Here is a 20,259-nt window from a genome sequence, read left to right as displayed (position 1 = left end):
ACATACATAGCAAGTACATACATTTCCACGTTAAATCTTCCAACATTAAGCAACCATCAATCCATAAGGTAGAATGCACATATAGTTCATCACTCCAACAAATATGTAAATATAGGCCATCAACAAGCACATAAAACCTTCAATTCAATGGTTCATCAAGTGTCCATGACTTAAAAAAAAATTCATATATTCATACAAAAGTAGCACCAAATAAGAGTAGCATAAACAATCCATGGCTAAAAAAATAAATGGTCCATACAAGATCATCCATCAATAGGCACATATCCATCACCATCCACAACATACTAAGCTACAAAATAAAGGAGCTTGATGAAGGCTTAAACAATACTCAATCCTCGGTGAATGTAGGCTACTATGAGACTTTTCCTTTACATGTAAATGTAAAAAAAATTAAAATTTGATTGCACATGACTACATGAGCAAAAGAACATGCATGAGCACTCTAAAAATTGCATTGCAAAGATCGACGTTACTGAGTTGAAAATAACAACTAATCTATAGTGTTGATATCAGTGGGTGTATTGTCTTTCCAAAGTCAAGGCCTGAACTAATGTTAAAATTTAAGCTAATCTATTTACTTTAAGATATTAACTATATGAATTGGTATACAATTTCCATACATTTCCATAGAATTTAAGTATAGACTACAATTTTCAATAGAAAATACCTTTGGTATTGCCTATTAAGGCATTGATATACTTAAGCCTCCTCTTTGTACGCTAAGTACGACGGACTTCAGCACCTATGCATAAAATGAAAATTAATTAACACAAAGTTTAGAAATAAACCATTAGACATAGTTAAATAATGTTAAAACACATTTAGTGTTCTTGTCTTGTGCATCATCTTCATCATTAGGGATGTCCTCACTAGGAGAGTTGCCATCCCCTGATTCGGCATATGTAGGATTACCATGACAGCTGCTATGCATGTCATAAGCACTACCAATATCCTACTCATCTATGAATACATTTTCCACTTCTTCCTATTCATCCTTGCCCCTTCCACTCTTTAGCTCTCTTTCTCTTCACAATCACATGGTCATCAAGAAACTTAGTGACCTGACAAGTCAATCAACACTCGGTGATACAGGTTCCAGCTCAAATATCTCAATCTCTTCATGCAACTCAGCATCTTGGTCAAGTATTGGAGCAGATTCAGTTCTAGCATTAGCAAGCCATTCCATTATTCGATTTCCCTTATCATAAAGAGTTACATTCATCAATATATTGAAAAGATCAACTCCATTCTCCCTTTGCACCACTTCCATCTCAAACTCTTGGAGACACAGCTTTAGATTGTAATACATATATACCAACCTGTGTAGCTTTTCATAACCAAGATGGACCAATGCAAATGTACTCTAGTATAAAATATTCATCTATGTGTGTACTTGTGCAGGAGATTGGTGGGAAGCTTATGGAGACTATATAGAATTGCAAAAGCTTGCTAAGACGATTGTATCACAGTGCTTGTCCTCTGGTGGTTGTGAGAGAAAATGAAGCACATTTGCATTGGTCCAAAAAAGTGTGAAACCAGCTTGGTTATGAAAAGCTACTCAAGTTGGTATATGTGCATTACAATCTAAAGCTATGGCTCCAAGAGTTCGAGATGGAAGTGGTGCAAAAGGAGAATGAAGAATGAAGCTGATCCTTTCAATATATTGATGGATGTGGCTCTTTATGATGAGGGAAATCCAATAATGGAATGACTTGCTAATGCTAGAACTGAATCTACTCCAATACTTGACCAAGATGCTGAGTTGCATGAAGAGATTGAGATATTTGAGCCGGAACCTCTACCACCGACCAATCAATGCATTGATGAAGTGTTTATTGACTTGTCAAGTCACAAGTTTCTTGATAACCTTGTGATTGTGAAGAAAAAGAGAGCTAAAGATGAGGAAGGGGCGAAGAAGAATAAGAAGAATTGAAAATCAGTCTTCATAGATGAGGATAATATTGGTAGTGCTGATAACACGGACAGCAGCTCTCATGGTAGCCCTACATTTGGTAGTGCTGATGACACGTATAGAGGTCTTCCCTAATGATGAAGATGATCCACAAGACAAGAACACTACATGTGCTTTAAAGTTACTTAACTATGTCTCATGGTTTGCTTCTAAACTTAATGGGTTAATTAATTTTCATTTCATGCATAGGTGTTGAAGTCTGTCGTACTCGTACAAAAAAAAAGAGGCTTTAGGATATCAATGCCTTAATAGACAACACCAAAGGTATTTTCTCTTGAAAATTGTAGCCTATACGTAAATTCTATGGGAAGGTATGAAAATTATATACCAATTCATATAGTTCAGACCTTAAAGTAAATAGATTAGCTTAAAATTTAACATTAGTTCAGACCTTGACTTAGGAAAGGTAATAAACCCATTGTTATCAACATTATAGATTAGTTGTTATTTTCAATTCAGTAACATCTCTCTTTGCAATGCAATTTTTAGAGTGCTCATGTATATTCTTTTGCAGCTGCTCTCATGTAGTCATGTGCAATCAAATTTTAATTTTTTTAAATTTACAAGTAAAGGGAAAGTCTTATAGAAGACTTCAATCACCGAGGAATGAGTATGGTTCAAGCCTTCAACAAGTTACTCTATTTTGTAGCTTACTATGTTATGGAACACAGATATATGCCTACTGATGGATGATGTCGTATGGACCATTCATTTTTTGTCAATGACTGTTTATGCTACTTCTATTTTATGTTACTTTTGTATGGACATATGGACTATTTTTTTAAGTAGTGGACAATTGATGAACCAGAGAATTGAAGGTTTTATGTGCTTGTTGATAGCCTATATTTACATATTTGTTGATGGAGTAATGGACTATATATGCATGCTACCTTATGGATTGATGGTTGCGTGATGTTGAAAGATTTAATACAGAAATGTATGTACTTGTTGTACATGTTTGTTGTTAATTTATCATGTTGTATATTGCTGAATTTTGATGTGTTGATGAGCTATAAATTGTTGGATTTTTATGTGTTGATGGGCTATTATATATTGCTAAATTTTGATGTGTTGATTGGCTACTTGATTTGGCTAAACTTTGATGTGTTAATGGGCTATATACTTGGATTTTCATGTGTTAATAGGCTATTTGATGTTTTTTTGGGCCATATTTCTTTTTTACTATGAAATTTTCATTGAAATCTTCAAATTTGAATTCAAATATTGTTTGAACAAATTTCGTACGAAATTATTCTGAAATTTTCGAAATTTAGATATTTCGGTGACCCCCGATACAAAATGTTATTCCAATACTCCGAACACTAGTAGGGGGTCAGGCTAGTGTGGCTGCCTCTGTGGCATGCCACTTTAGCGCTTGACCTAGGAGTTGACCCTAGCGACTACCATGTTGCCAACAAATAGCGACTTGTGGGAGAGTGGGTAAAGGATACAAGGAGCATGGTGATCCCGATGACCAGCTCGAATTGGCATTGGGAGGCGAGGTAGTTAGCGGGAGTGCAGGACCATGCGATATAAGATCATTGGAGGCAACCATTCGAGAAGCGGAGGGGTGGAGGCGAACCTGGGAGGGTGCGGTGCACTAAGAATGGTCCAATTTTGTGGGAAATTTGAGGGAAGAGGCCACGACGGTGATGGCTAGTGATGAAGCTCAAGCTTGAGCTAGGCTAGGAACGGCGTGACTAAGGTGGTGGGGGAAGGCATTGCCAAGATTTCTATAGCCTTCAAGACAACGGTATGAAGATGGCGGTGGTGGTGGTAGGCTGGCGTGAGGGATAGAGAAAGCAAGTAGCAATGGACGACAACGATATGAAGATGGCGAGGCGGAGCTCGAGGGGTGAGGTGGTGCTAGGTACAATGGGGGACAATGGCATCGGTGGCATGGCAATTGACACGGTAAGGTGGCAGAGGGGGTAGGATGGTAGAGCCCACATGGTGCGGTGGTGGCTAGAGCTGCGAGGAGTGTTAGAGAGATAGACAGCGAAGGAAGGAGACAACACCGTAAACGCAATATCAAGTTGGCCCGCCCTGTCAGGCTATGGCGATGTGGTGAGTGGGTCGTGGCGCTAGGCCGACGCAGGTGTAGGGTGAGGGCGAGTGCGAGTGGGTAAGTTGGTCATACAATGCGTGGCTGGGCCATCACGGCAGGTTGGGGAGACATAGAGGAGGAGAAAGGCTGGGGAGACAAATAGGAGACCACGGCTGCAGGCTGGCTGCTCGGGAGGGGGAAAGAGTAGAAGAGAAGGATGAGAGAGTTGGTATGGGCCCAAAGGGAAGGAAAGAGAGGGAAAGAAGAAAGGGAAGGTGAGAATTTGAACTTTTGAAGGAATTGGATCTTGAGGCTTGAATTTTGAATTCGAATTGGACTTTATGGATTTGAATTTGATATTTGGAGCTTTTTTGGATGAGTGCTTTGTTAGAGGGATTTCAAATTACAAAATTTGCATTTCAAACTTTGGATTTGGATTAGAATTTTTGGTGAAGGTTTCGGAGGATTTCAAAGAGAGGAGTTTTCAAAGGGAGGAACTCGAAACCTTTTGCACTTAATTCCACACAAAGAAAAGGGATTTTTAACAAATTGGTTTCTACGATGGTTAAATGGAGACACAAAGTTACTCAGGTTTAGGCTCTCGATATGCGATATAATACCGTATCCCTGCTTGGCGATTGTATGGATTACGTACATATCAACTAGAAAATAGCTGATCTGAATATGATGTGCCCCTTGAGGGGTGCATCTATCGCCCTTATATCGTGAGGGACAAGGTTACAGATAGAGACCTAGTCTGATAAGGTCTAAGCCTGCCTGGCCCAGATATAGTAGAGTCCAGCAATCTCGATAAGTAGAGTCCAGCAATCTCGGCAAGTAGAGTCCAAATGTAACCAAACTCTAATTGACCCAGTACAAGATAATGTTTCCTTCCTTTTCCGGTACCACCTAACCTATACGGATACATACAGGCTACGGATACCCGTAGTACGGGTATCCTACAGCAGCCCTCGAAGTCATACATGTCGCGCAGATCATTCGCATAGATCGTTGATCATCTGGCATATCTTCACACAATATGCTTAACGTCTTCCGAATGCTTCCCGAGTACTCCATGATGGTTGTAGAAGTAGTGGAAGACTCCCGAAGAATGAACAAAGATATGTGCATCATACACATATTTGGTGTAGCCCCCTAACCCTAGGCTTAAATAGAAAATTTAATCATAGAGTAACAAAGACTAAAAATTTAGGTGTCGAAGATGCACATAACTACATAAGAGATATGGTCGTCAACTCTATAGCCCTCACACTCTAATTAAGGGAGGCAAAATGACCTTTTTTTTTTCATATCTAGATCGACCCAGTTCGTCTTCTTTAGAGGCCAAACCGTTTCATGCCAATTATAAACTACTTCATTTCCCCTAGTCTCAAGCTAGACAACTTCAATAACCAACTCGTTTGGCTCATTTGGCCCCAAAACCATTAGCAGGCTAACCAACTCGTTTGGCTCATTTGGCCCCAAACCATTAGCAAGCCTACCAAGCAGGTCTCGAATTTTCTATAGCTAATTCACTTGATGTTCTAATTTCACTGGATTCCTTCTAAACTATTGCGATTTGTTTGATCTCTTGTATACAATTGAATTTTTACTTGGATCTCTTGCGAGCCAATTCCATTAGTTGACCATTTAATTTTGTTAATTGACCATTAGTTTTATTGGTAGTAATAATATAAATGACTTTATTGATATTGATATATTGTTAAAAGCTAAATATGCTTGGTTTATTTAAAATATTTGGGTTGCGAAAACAATAAGGGATAAACTACTAAATATTTGTTATGAATTTTAAAAGTAGAACAAAATTTCATTAAAAGATCAAAAAATAATTATTTAAAAAAAGTCAAGCTCTACATCAAATTTGAATTTATTTTGGAATAAGCAATGAAAAAGGATTCAATGTTAAAAAGGATGAAATTATTTTATCACAAATAAAAAATATGTTCCCAAAAATTTAAACCTCAGTAACATATAGTTCTAATTCTGAATTTCCTGGTGAAACTAATGTATAGATTTAATCATAATTTTTTAAAAATCAAATTTAAATTTTTGTTTTTCAAGTTTGGTATCAACTGGCTCTCCCATTTATTTTAGCACTAAGTTAATTTTTTTCACATATGAAGTAGATAACACAGTAGCTAGCACGTAAGCATGAGGGATAATATTATAATTTTTGCGATATTTAATGGTCAACTAGAGGGGAATGAGATGAAAACTCAAGAGCATGTAAGCAATTAGATGAAATTGAGAGGTGAATAAGGGGTAAAAGTTATTCTTTTATATGAAAATTAATGGAGTTACCTCGCACATAAGAATAATAGGATCACCGATCATCGATCAATCTCGAATCGATCACCGATCAATCTCGAAGTCCCAATTCAGACTCGGAATGGTGACAGTTTCATGTCAGGCTGTACATGCGAGCCAAGAAACGAACTGGTTGAATAAATCTGTTGGAAGATCAGACACGAACTTAACAGAATAGAACAATGCACAATATCTGATATGAAGACTGAAGATCAGACACGAATGATAACCGAATATAATTACAATGACGAATGATCAGACACGAATGATGACAGATTCAGGCAAAAAAAAACTGAATAACTCCGAGTTTAATCCAACATAAGGACGTGAAGTCAGACTCAAGAACTTCAGCCATAGTTGTTCAAATCAAACAGAATTTCGAGCAGCCAAAAATATTTGACAACATCATACATTGGTAGGGGGATTAGCTAATCCCTTTTCAGTTTCCACAAACAAGTATTCCACTCCATTTCAGTTCAAAACAAAAGCAAAGAACATCTCTGAAAAGAGACTCAGTTTCAGTTTCATTTTGTTGCTCATTTTTCCAACCAAAGCAACATCACCACCGGGCTTACATCCGATTTGAATTACCAAAAAATTCGTCATATTAACAGCCTATCAGGCCAGTAAAACCTAACCAAACAACTAAGATTTCTTCTTGCATCTTCCAAACTGCCCGAACGACACAAACACAGCTCAACGAATCCAGACGAACACCTAAAAGGATCCTACCCAGAGGAGATGATGGGTGGAGGCGGCGGCGAGGGCGGAAGCGGGGGGCTTCTTCTCCTCAGTTGTCGTCGTCGTCGACGCTGGAGGCCTTGGAGGACGCCGCCTTCTTGGGTAGGAGGTGCTGGTGGATGTTGGGCATCACGCCGCCGCTGGCGATGGTGGCGCCGCCAAGCAGCTTGGTCAGCTCCTCATCGTTGCGCACCGCCAGCTGGATGTGGCGCGGCACGATGCGGGTCTTCTTGTTGTCCCTCGCCGCGTTCCCGGCGAGCTCCAGCACCTGCCGAACAAGACGGCCCCAGATTTAGTCCCGAATCCACGAATCCGATCCCTAAGAAAACCTAATCCCCAACGCATTCGCACGGCCGAACCGACGGCGACCGGATCCCCAAACCAATCAAATCACCCAAACAACCAACCAACCAACCAACCAGATCGCTGGGGAAAGAAACGGGGAGGGAGGGAGGGGGGTAGGCCAGATCCGAGACGAGCGAAATACCTCAGCGGCTAGGTACTCGAGGACGGCGGCGAGGTAGACGGGCGCGCCGGCGCCGACGCGCTCGGCGTACTTGCCGGCCTTGAGGAACCTGGCGATCCTCCCGACGGGGAACTGCAGCCCGGCCTTGGAGCTCCTCGACGTCGCCTTCTTGGCGGCCCCGGCGCCAATCGCCTTCCCGCGCCCCGCCATCGAGTATCTGAATCCGGCTACAAGATCGCGACGCGGCGCCGACAAGGGAGGGAGGATGGCGGCGGCGCGAGGAGCGAGGAGGAGGAGGCGGACGGTGCGAGGAGGAGGAGGGTGGGAGATTGATATAGGGTTTGGGGTGGCCTCGGGGAGGGGGGGGGGCGGCAGCCAATGGGAGGCTATCACGCGGATCACCGGCGCGTGCCGTCGGATGGGGCCGGACGGACGGTGGAGGATGCGGCGCGAGGTCGGTGGAAGCGGCGGGAGTTCGGCTGGGTTTTCGTTTCGTTTGGGGGGGCCGGATCGGTGACGTGGCACTGGTTTTCGGGCGGGGCCTACTGGTCGGTCTCCTGTGGTTTCGAGGTTGGTTTGTTGTCTCGCCTCATCCACGTATTTAGGCTTCGAGACCTTCGTCTTGTTACTTTTTTATAAGCATAAACAAATTAATTTATTAATAAGTAAAGATTAAATAGAAGTATATCTTATATATTTATTTTTTTCTTAGCAATCGAAAAGAAACCAATGGTTGAAAAATAAATTACGTGAAAATATTATACAATAAATTCTAAATTCAAGTTTTAAACTTTAGCTTATAATAATAAGAGAAGATATGACAATCTTCATTTCTCTCGGTTTTTGCATATACATTTTCTGAAGTACTACAGCGTGTCTTTGCAAACAAAAAAGATTATATAGAAGTTCATCGTATATTTTATTAGTTTCTTTGTTTATACCATTGAAGTTGTATTTGTTTGGTATTTTATCCTCAATATTTTCATGCTTTTGTCCGTACGCTTCCATAAGTCCTGAGCTTCACTCAATACATTAATGACTTTGATTGGCCCGGTTTAGGAGGAAAATTGGCGACATGACTATAACTATACGAGATGTTGTAGTGTTGCGCCTTAGCGATTGATATACCTCTCGGTTTTATCTTAAAAAGTAGAAATGGCTAAACTTTAATCTAAATAAAACCCCAAAAAATACTAAATGGTTACTAACGGGGTATACATATTTGGTGGTCGTTTTAAACCAACGCTACAGCAGGTAGCCCAATTGGATTATAGAATTTGGACAGCTTGATCATTATATTTCCTAGTTGTTCTATGATATGAGCAACACTTGTATGAAGAGTAACCATCTTGACATCATCCTCCCATTCTTCACAGAAAATTTCTCCTTGGTTTTTCCGTATGGCGTTCTTCGCAAACAAACGAAACAAACTTCAATCATGTAATATCATCAGTTCTTTAGAAAACAATATAATCTCCTATGAAACAAATTGTACCTGTTAATGGAGATGTAGAGTAAAGTACATGGGAACTACATCGAAATGATTCTCTTACGGCTCATCTTGCTCCCTTTTTCAGAAGCCAAGTAATCAATTGATACGATTTTAATGGCCTATCGTAGCAGCATTGAACGATCTGGTTTCTCCCCCTTTTAAGAACCAACGTGTTTATTCAAATCAAAACATAAAAAAACTCGAGATAACATGATAATCATTATAGTACTTTATAGCTGCTATTTCTTTGCATTGTTATTAGAGGCTCCAAACCTGAACATATATATACTCTATGCACCAAATATATTCCTCTATAATTACATTTACAAAAGATAAGAAAAATAGCATTAGTTGTACATGGAAAATTAGATTTAGCAAATACTTTCTCCTTCAAACTATCGAGTTTACAAAAGAATCATTAAATTGAATATAGCCTAGAGTGTTTACAAAAGATAATAATTTAAGTTCATCATTTTCACTAGATAAAGTGAACAATATGCTTAAGATCATTGCGGAAACATTATCGAAATAAACAACTGTAGCATGTTTTGATTTAGTAGTTTTGGTAAGGATATAAGAGGTTCATTATCACACAACTCATCTTTATTACAAGGAACAAGTAAATTAACTTGTGACAACCGAATTTTAGCAATGAGTTCTACTAATGGTTGTTGTACTATTACATAGCTTAGCCTAAGAATGCTCACCATCATTCATCTCAGTACCATTTAATTTTCATTGCAAATTTTCTAGAAGCATCACCGATGCTTCATGCTTCTCCTCTTTCTTCTCAAGTATCTCATTCTCCTTCTTTTTATACATCAATGAGCTTCTGAATTCCTTTTGAATTCGGTCTTTCTATGCATCGATGGGCTTCTTTACTTGACCAAATCTACTGAAAAATCGTACCAAATTTTAGCGTTAACACAAGAGGAAAACCTTCCTGTGAATCGTAACATGATTCAAATCAATCCACCTACACCGAAACAACACCACTTTTAACTTCACATAGTTCATCACCCATACTTCCTCTATTGGACGGTAGGCTGATCATGGCTATGTAGTTAGCTAATTGCCTCCATCCTTATCCCACTATTCTGCACTATGCTTTTGTTGTCCTGGTTGGTAGTATAAAAGGAATATCCATTGATATCATATCCTTGCAAAGTTTGAACATCCCTTCCCAGACCATTTGCTAACCATGTAAGGGTCTCGGTAGGTTGGTACGTCAAATTATGTACATGGATTTTAAACCATTCCCTACACTCAACAATGTGTTTCAACTGAATCCGGCCAGTGGCTGATCAGTTGACATTGTCGGCTCAAATTTGAGCTTCGTGCTCCACTAAGTATTGTGCGACCTCGGTCATGTGTGTTGGGACGACGTGATGCGCTTTGTTGTACCAGGCACATGCAATCCAACTTGATTGTAGTTTCTCCCGACGGTGCCAACACCTTCAAGTCTGCCTTCATGTCTAGACTGCGGAAATGCAATTGGACTCGTGTTGGACATGTACCGTCCACATAGAACTCAATCACTTTCTCTGTCGTGTACCCTTGAACAATGCTTCCTTCTGGATGTGATTGGTTCCACATGTAACCCTTCAAAATTCTGATTATCTTTCATAGGGATACATTTGTCTCAGGAATTCAGGACCACATGACTTCGTTTGCTTAACCAGATTGTCAATGAGATGAATCATGATATCGAAGAATTATGGTGGGATGTACATCTCAAGATGGCATAGTATTTTCACATTATCTGCTAGTAGGTCATCTAAAACTAATAGGTCGATAGTTTTTTGTCCAATTGAATTGAATATGCAGATACAATGTTGTTTGTCGTAATTTGATAGGAATAATGTTTCTAATACAATTCCTAAGAGTTGTGTAATGAGGACATGGCAATCATGATACTTACAACAAGATTGAGGTTGTCCATTGAAATGAACTGGCTTATCCTCAATGAGTAACCACTTGGAACTTTAATACCCATCAAACATTCTAGCATATTTTTTCTAATTATTGGACAGGTTGTAACAAGCTGGAGGAAGGTACACTCTTCTAGACTCATTTACCCTAGGTTGGAGTTCATTGCAGATCTTCGTATCATCTAGATTACGTCGTGCATTTAGCCTATCTTCTACTAGGTCCAAATGTTTGTACGGGTGATCCGAGGGAAGTAATCTCCTATGACTAGTGGGGGTAGCGCTTGGACTAGGTCCAAACGTCTTCACGGTCACGCAAGTGCCCAAGAAGTTCAGTTACACATAAAATGTTACGGAAGCAATACTTTGACTAATTATGCAAACCAACAATGTTTTAGTACAATTATAGACTAGACTAACACACATGCAACATGCCTAAAGCCTTACACTTACAACCAAAAAGCACAACTCTGCACCACAGGAATAACTTGAGCATAGAGTTGACCTAGAGTTGAAACTTTCGTCTTCACCTAGCTCTTGTGGGTTAACGGCTTCTTCGGATTCACCTACATCTTCTTCCTATCCGGTTAGAGCCAAAGGTATGCAAAGCCAAGTGCACAAGTACTCTGTAAGCCTTGCAAGGAAACTCAAAGTAATGCATGAATAAGAGAACTAGTTCAACTGTCTAACCTTAGTAGTAGTTCACAAGTAAACCCAAATTGTAACCAGATTTATAACAATGATATGACCGTTTTATCATTCATTTATCAAGATTATAAATTACTCTAAATCTACTTATGGCATTACTCTAGATTCACCCGTACACACATCTCCATTAACTCGGAGCACAACATATTTAAATACCAAATGACTCCACAGCGTCTGCCCAGTTTTACCCGCACGATATCCATAGCTAGGCTAAGGATAACATAACGTAATATTACCCCAAGCTCATCTAAGATCTATCTAGTAGGTTAAAGGATTTATGGCTCTTGACCCTATCCTAAACACAGAGGCGATGTGTTCCAACCTGCCACAGTATCCACCCACTATTTCACAACTTAGACCTCAATATGCACCGCAACACCCTCACTCATCCATCTCTTACAACACTAAGTGGCCACTACACACCTAAGTTAGGTAAATATTGCCTATACACCAGAAGGCTACATACCATCAACTTACTAGAGCAGTATACGCTATGTCCAAGCTTTCCACTTATACTATCAGAGGGAGGTTAAGTCCTTAGATTGTTTAAATAAACTACAATACTCCTAAAACTTTACATAAAATAATGATAACCACATAGAATTTGATATGATAGTAAATATCTGGTTTGAACGAGGTTACAAATGGTATAACGGGCAAAATATCAAGGCATGAAAAAATATATAAAAAATATAATAAGAAGGTACACAGTAATTCAAAAAAGGTTTTAATTAACTATCGCATATATATATATATATATATATATATATACTTGAAGGTAAGTACAACTTCCCAAAATGTTACCGAGCTCAAGATAGGATAAAAAGGTTGGATGACTTGCATTCAGCCTCAAGATATTCGTACTAGGCTTCACTACCTATTATTGCAATGTCATGGGCATTAGCGGCGAACTCCTATCCTGCTCCTTCTACATCGACGTTTACATAGCCTATCGATAATAAAATAAAAGAAATAACTAAGCGAAAAACTTCAAATAAAATATCAAAGCTTGGAATGTTTAAAGATAGGCAAAAGAAGGGTTGTCAATGATTTTGGAATTTTCGGGAAATTTTATCGGTTGCAAACCCTAGGAGTCGGAATTAGGGTCGTGTCAATGGATGCTCGGATGGCAACTTAAAACAATTCAAGGAGTCAAGAATAGGTCTTGGATGTGGAAGCAAAGGTCAAATAAATAAAGATGTTAGTATGAATGAAAATAGTATTTTTTGGGTTTTTAAAAGAAAAAAAATGCATTTTTCTCTTTCTTCTCAAAAGTTGGCCAACAATGGAGGGTGTCGGCGGAGAGAGAGGGTGGCTCTGGGCACAGCGGCTCCAGCTTCAAGATCTATGGGGTTGGGTGACGGTACCGCCACCTCCTCAAGCACCACCGGCCCCCATTGCTCCTCTCGGGTCGTGCTGCCCTTGCTAGAGCACACCGAAATGTTGTTGCCATTGCTGCATTCATCGCTTGCTGCCATTGCTGCATTCACGTTGGCATTGGGCTTTCTCTTCAAGTCATTGGTGTTCGTCTTCTTGTCTTTGTTCTTCGACTAGCTTGGCTGCTTGTTTCTCTTGGCACTTCTTCTCGGCCTTATCCGCTGTCAGTCGAGTGACTATGAAGAGCCCTTTGGGAGGAACGAAGTTTCCCGAGCTGCTGTAGATGTTTGACGTGGCGAATTGAGCAGTTGACTCGACGTTGACCTTGATCCCAAGTAGTAGAGGTGCCAACTCAGGAGACTGCAACTTGGTGTCACGAGATCTAGATTGGATCTCGTCTTGAACTAGCGTCGAGTCATCCAGGACAAAGCGACACACCTCCTCCTCAAACATAGATGAATCTGAATCCGCATAGGAAAGCACACCATACTGGTTGGTGAAGAGTCTGATGCCGCCGAACTTGAAGGTTTGCCCTAGGGAAAATTTTGTTTTCATGATCTTCGAGTTTGGGTCTATTGATCTTATCGAACACCTTAGAGTTGAGTCTCCTACCTGGCGTGCCAATTGTCGACGATTTGGGTCGGTAATAATATATGAGGTGGCTAGCGAGGCGCAAAGATCAATGGTTAGATGAAGACACGGGGTTACCCAGGTTCAGGATATTGATATATGAGATAATACCCTACTCCTGCTTAACGATTTTATTTGATTGTGTATGATCAACTAGGGTATAGCTAATCTGAATATGACGTGCCCATGAGGGGTGCCCCTGTCCCCTTATACAGTGGGGGATAGGGCTTATTGATATGGTAGAATCATAATCTAATAAGACTAGAATCTATTCTATGGATATGGCTGGGCCCGGTGTATGCATCATGCAATCCGGACATTGTCAAACTCATAACCGATTTGGTACAGATATTATTCCTTTCCTATTCAGTAACCCACTACCATGCATTAATGTATAGTCTACGGATACCCCTAGTATAGGTAATCCACACCACCAAAGTTGAGAATTTCTCGTAATCGCTCTCAATATATTTAGGCTCCTTGACATCATGGAGCATCTTATACAAATCAGGCACGATTTCAATGGTGTCACCATCGGTCGAACAAGGAACAAACATGTCATCTCCATCTTCTTCTTCGTCCATGATCGGACCCTACACATCATGCTTGCTTCAACATGTGTAATCTTTTGTAAATCCTCTGAATCAGATCATACTAAATCTGCTCTTTTTATTCAAACTCTTATTTCTATTGCCCATGCAAGGGTATAACATATACTGGTTGTTCTTCATCACCTTGCATACTCGGCGACCTTTAGAAATTCATCAACTCTACTCCTAAACTCTTGGCTAAGACGGTTTGTATTATACATTCACCTATGCTCCATCTACAATTCATAGCAAACATGGTGATTATCTGTTGAAAAAAAATCATTCCAATGCAACAATTTTTTGTTTCAAAATATAACCTCAAATTCTAGACAAAACTTTGCCCTTGGCCATCCCATCACAACTATGAATAGTGCACTAGGTGGTATGGATGGAAAGGGGTTATTGCAAGGTATATAGGGGGAGCCACATCTTTTATGGTCTCAAACAAAATGCTATCACGGGTCATCCGGACTCACTCTAATGGCTTTTAAGTCCAAAGCCATCATAGGTAATAATTGGTTAGCACTAACGACCCCTAATGTACGGCCGTTAGTGATGAGCATCTTACGCACTCTGGTCTGAGGTTGTCATAGGTAAAGAACCTCCTAACCATTCTCAAGCCCGCCTAGCACCACTTATGACAACCCATTTTTAGGTCCGTTAGTGGTGAGCAGGCTATGACAGACCAGTATTAGGCCATCACAGATTAGCCGCCAAGGTTAAGGGGATTTGGCATAGTGACGGTGTCACACCCAGAAATTCGTCACACGAATTTCTGAACTTAATTGTGTATAAAATCCCTGTCCAGGACCAGCCAGGGTACACAAAAAGACAATGTTGATTACATAATCATCGTTCTTAGAAATGTCACGCCCTGAGTTTTACCCAAGCCAAGAATTAAATAAATAATGCATTAAAAATAATTTATTAATTAAAGTTCAGGAGAAACTCAGTATAATAAATTAATTTAATTTAATTGGAAGCTTTTCGGATGTTCAAAAATGTCCCGAAAGCATTTTAAATGATTAACAGGATTTATATTTGAATTGCAGTCAATAAAATTTGGTCTAATAAACTTAATAAAAATCGGCAAAATTGGAGGCAATTTCTTTTTTTCCCTCCTTCCTTTTTCCTTTCTTTTTCCCTTCTCCCTTTTTTCCCTTTTTCCCTTTTCTTTTTCTCTTTTCCTTTTTCCTCTCCCTTTTTTCCTCTCCCTTGGCCGAACACCTCCTCCTCCTGGACTGTACGATCCTCTCCCCCTCCTCTCCAAGCCATGCAGCCTCATCTCTATCTCCACCAAAAAAATCAATTCCAATTAATTAGGATTCTAAATATTATCTCTTTGAAACCTTATCTATTCCTTGTTAATAGGGGATGGATAACAAGATCTATCTCTAGCTTCCCCCTATAAATACCCCCCTACACCCTTGCCTCTTTTCCCCATCTCCCTCTCCCGTGCATCTCCAGTCGCCTCTTCCGCCTCCGCTACAGCTGTGTCGCCCCTATCCCAGCAGCTGCACAGCAAGCCGCTAGCAGCCCTGCTGCATCCTTGTTCGCAGCACGTCGCCGGCTGGTCTCTCTCCACCAAATTTCAGGTTCGCATATATTTTATTCTTGCGAATCAATCTAAATTAATCTACCGTTTAATTGTTCAGGTTTTCTAGCCTAACAGCGAGGAACAACCGCAATCCGTCGCTGATCTCTCCACCAAACCTCAGGTTTGCATACGTTTTATTCATGCAAATTAGTCTATCGTTAATCTACCGTGTAATTGCTTAGGTTTTCCAATCTATTAACTAGCATGAGATTGATCTACGGTGCGGAATTCAATTTCGTAAGCGTAGATTGGTTTAACGTTAAAGTCGCCTAATTCTAGTTTAGCGAGTCGTTAAATCTCAATTTAACGGGTCGTTAACTTCTACCGTTGTTCTGCTAACAGTTCACGGTTTCACGTAACGGATCTAATTTGTCATACGAATCTCTAATTCGTGCATGATTTGGTTCTGTCGCGTGAATGTGTGTACTGTCTGCAATTTCCCGAGTCGTGTCCCAACCGGCGCTCAAAGTCCGCATCACCTACCTCCCTCACTCTCCCTTCAGCCTCTTCCTCCTCTCCCGCTGGGCCGACCCAGTCCTTCTCCCGGCCTAGCTCGTCCCTACCTCTCTCCCTCCCGCACTGGACCGAGCCAGGCCACGGCCCAAACCACCGAGCCCCAAGTCCTCTTCGCCTCCCTCTCCCTCTCCCAGGACACCGACAGGTGGGCCCCATCTGTCAGGCCCGTCTAGCTCCTCCGGCCGACACCGACACAACCCCGCCGTCGTCGGAGCGTCGTCGCGCCACCGCGCCCGTCGCGTCGTCGTCGCCTCCCCGAGCCGCCCGGTGTTCCCGTCGTGTCGCCGCCGCATTCACCGTCGGGTGCTGCTCCCCGCCGTCGGCCATCGCCACCGGTCTCCACCTTTGCGCCTTCGCCCGCCGGTCAACGGCCATCGTCGGTCGTCCGCCGCCCCACCGTCGTCGTGGTCCACCCAGTGAACTCTCCCCTTCCTCCTCAATCTCTCCCTCGGCGCCCGCCGTCGCGTCGCTCCGCGCCGCCCGACGTCGTGTCGCCGCGCCTAGCCGCCACGCCGTCCGCGTTGCGCCGCTCCACCTGCGCACGCTTCCGCTCTGCCTCGCCGCGACGTGTCCCCACCGTGCCACGCGGTGCGTGCGCCTCGCGCCCGTGCTTGGCCGCCGCTCGCCGTCATCACCGCGCCGCCCTCGGGTCACCGCTGCTCCGCGTCGCCGTCACCATTCGCTCGGTCGCCTTGGCTGCTGCCGCGCCGTCGCCGCTTGGCCGCTGCCGCGTCTCCCCGGCCGCCGCCGGTCCCTCTTCGTCTCTGCACGCGCAGGTCGCCACCGCTGTCGGAGTGCGTCGCCTCTTCCCGATCCCCCTCATTCCTCTCCTTGCCGCTGCCGCCCCGCTCTCGGGCCGGCGTCACCCCGCTGTGCCGACCGCGTAGCCGCCGCCTTTATTCGCACGTCCCCGAGCCGTCGCTGTGCCCTTTGCCTCGCCGCCGCCAGTCGAGCTCGCGCCTCACCTCTGGTCGCCGTCGCGGAGCCGCGTCATCACCCATCCCCGTTCGACGCCGACTTGCTGCCGCCCTTCGCGCCGTCGGTGAGCATTCCCTTCCCCTTTCCCTCCTTTTCTTCCCCTTCGGCCGCCGTCGTCGACGGGTGTGTCGCCGTCGCGCGCGCCGTTTGCCGCCGCCGACGCACCCTCTCGGGGCCATCTCCATCGCCTCGCCATCGCCGCCGCGGAACCGCCGTCCTTCGCCGCCCTCCGCGCCGGATGCTGCCGCCCTCCTCTGCCTGCACCCCTCACCGCCACGGCACAAGCCGAGTACCCACGATGTGTCGCCCGTTGCCGCGTCGCCCTCGCGCTCGCGCCGCTGCGCTGCGTCCGTCCAACCTCCTCTGCTTGCCACAGCGCCGGCACCATCGTGCTGCGCCGCTGCCGCGCCTCGCCGTGCACCGCCGCCCCGCTCCATCACGCCGGCGCAACCACCACTCTGCTTTCCCCGGTCGCCGCCAAATCCATTGCCCGGAGTAACCACCGCCCCGCCTCTCCTGGCCGCCAGCCGTCGCCTCGCGCCGCCGCGCTCTCCGGATTTCCCGCGTCGAAGCCGCCGCTGACTCCATCTCCCGCGTCCGCAACGGCCGCCGTCCGCCGCGCCCGCGTGTGCAACGTGGTCTCTAACCGCCGCCTCCGCCCTAGCCAGCCGCCCCTATAAAATTCGCCTCCCTGCCCACCGCCGCCATTTCTTTCCCCTCTCCGCCCGAGCTGCCGTTGTGCCTAGCCACCTCGTCGCCGCGCCCGATCTCGCCACCTGTGCGCCGCCATCCACGCCGCCGGTCGTCACCACCCGTCCCGCCACGACGCCGACTCACCGACGTCGCCGCCGGTAAGCCGTCGTCGTCCCCCTTCCCTCTCTTTTTCCCTCCGCACGATGTCGCTGAGGTCGCCGCCGCCGCCACGCGTGTGTGTGCCCCAGACGTCACCGTCGCCCCTCCGCCCATCGTTACCCTCGCCTCGCCGTCGCCGACGCAACCTCGCCGACGCCGGAGCGCCGCGCCCTCCCATCGCGCCGTCGTCGCCGTCGGGCGCTGTTGCCGCCGTCGGCCATGCGCCTCCTCTCTACCTCGGCCGCCGCCTCACCTCGCCGATCCTTAGCGCCGCCGCTCGCCGCGCCGTCGGTCGTCGCCGCCGCCCGCTGCCGTTGCGCCGACGTCGCCGGTCGCCGCTCGCGCCGCCGCCCCGCCGCCTGCCGCCTGCCGCGCCTGCGCTCTCCCCTCCCTCCTCTGCTCTCTTCCTCTGTCCAGCGGGCCCGGCCAGTCGATCTCTCTCTCCTCGTGGGCCCCCTTGTCAGCCCTTCTTCTCCTCTTGTCTCACTGCCAGTGGGCCCCAACCGTCAGCCTCCTCTCACTCCTGTGCTGACGTCATGCCTCCGATTAATTGCGCAATAAATCAATAAGGTTTTTCTGTTTAGTTTAAAAACCCAGAAAACTTCTAAAATTCATAAGTAATTCATCTAGTCTCCGTTTAGGTCCATTCAAGTTTCATTAAATCCAGAAAAATACCAAGAATCCATTAAAAATAGTTTTTTTTCTCTGTTTCAGTAGTTTTTAGCCTGTTTTTCTTGTTTTGCCTTGTTTGTCGTAGGTTTTGACCCCGTCACAGCGCCGTTCGTTCTCGAAGTCGTCGCCGAAGTTTCTCGTGGGTCTAAGCAAGGCAAGTGGCACCCTTCTTTGATCATATTGAACCTATGTTTATAAAATCCCCCGCCTTTACATTCAAACATGCATTGTATTCAAATGTATTTACTTTATTTATCTATTGGGCATTTACCTATATATCCGTTGATTCCCATTCATTATTATTGTCATCCCAGGGTTAATTTGACTAGAATTAGGGTTAGTCAATGCTTAGCCATGCTTAGTTCAACTAGCTCACCAATTATTATTTAATTATTGTTACACTTTGGTACACCTTCAATGGTTGTTATCATTATTCATTTCCCGAGGTGGATTAATACAACTAAAATATTGCTTATGATGGGCTGTGGGTGCATGGTTTTGAGAGTCGTGCCCATGGCAATTAAGGACCGGTTCTCAGGAAACCCTGAAGGTCTTACACGTACTAACCACAAGCCAGAATGGGCAACGGTGAGACTCGTAATCTAGCTTGTCCCTATTCGACGTACCCAGGTAAGGGTAGGCGTGATGGAGTATGGACGGGCAATCGTGGTGTAACGAAAGCTTCTCCTGCTTCCGGATCTACCAAGGCACAAGAGGGGACTGCCCGACTTGGTGTAAAGAAGGGGGTGAAACCTGAAGTGTGGTGCGATTGTCTAGGGAGGGCTAGGTGAAAGGTCTTATCATGGTTTCCGTACTGAGGTATCGTGGTGATACGTTGGGGCATGGTAACATGCTTGGCAGCCATGTCTTGTGGGTAAAGTTGTACACCTCTGTAGAGTAAAACTATTCGAATAGCCGTGCCCGCGGTTATTGGGCGAACTGACAGATTCACTGGGATTAGTTGAACCTCTTTAATAATTTTATTAATCTTGGAACTGGTTTGGCCCTGCGCGACGTGGTGTAACGTTGGCAGTGGTTTGGGTCTGTCGCAACGTGGTTTAACGTTGGACAGAGGGTTGACCCTGTCGCTACGTGGTGTAACGTTCGACAGCGGTCTGGGCCTGTAGCAACGTGGTGTAACGTTGGACAGTGGTTAATTATTTTAAATGTTACTTTACTTTTATTTCAGTCTATTTTATTTACTGTTTTGCTAAATTACTGCAGCTTTTGTGCAAGTTAACCTTAGCCTATCCTTGTTACCCTATTGCATTCATTATTCTCCCTCTCTTGGGTGTTACTTGTTGAGTACGGTGGTTTGTACTCAGCCTTGCTTAATTTTTCCCC

The 20,259-nt window shown here is 44.2% G+C and overlaps 1 protein-coding gene across 1 annotated transcript; it reads right to left on the bottom strand.

Moving 5' to 3' along the window:
- Positions 1-6,811: 6,811 nt before the first annotated feature.
- On the bottom strand, positions 6,812-7,903 carry LOC102709327 (probable histone H2A.1). Its single transcript, XM_006663921.2, has 2 exons — positions 7,597-7,903; positions 6,812-7,377 (listed from the first exon to the last, which is right to left on the bottom strand). The coding sequence occupies exons 1-2, from the start codon at positions 7,783-7,785 to the stop codon at positions 7,159-7,161; spliced, it is 408 nt and encodes a 135-aa protein (XP_006663984.1). The 5' UTR covers positions 7,786-7,903; the 3' UTR covers positions 6,812-7,158.
- Between the last annotated feature and the right edge of the window lie 12,356 nt (positions 7,904-20,259).

This window comes from Oryza brachyantha, chromosome 12 (assembly GCF_000231095.2).
Source record: "Oryza brachyantha chromosome 12, ObraRS2, whole genome shotgun sequence".
In the NCBI taxonomy this organism is placed as follows: domain Eukaryota; kingdom Viridiplantae; phylum Streptophyta; class Magnoliopsida; order Poales; family Poaceae; genus Oryza; species Oryza brachyantha.
The sequence above is the reverse complement of the archived record's forward strand: the minus strand, read 5'-3'. Positions and strand labels throughout refer to the sequence as shown.

Bases quoted from the DNA above. Each gene is read 5' to 3' on its own strand.
- LOC102709327 (XM_006663921.2), bottom strand. From the start codon at position 7,785: ATGGCGGGGCGCGGGAAGGCGATTGGCGCCGGGGCCGCCAAGAAGGCG. The intron at 7,378-7,596 runs GTATTTCGCTCG...CTTGTTCGGCAG, and splicing joins TCGAGTACCTAGCCGCTGAG to GTGCTGGAGCTCGCCGGGAA.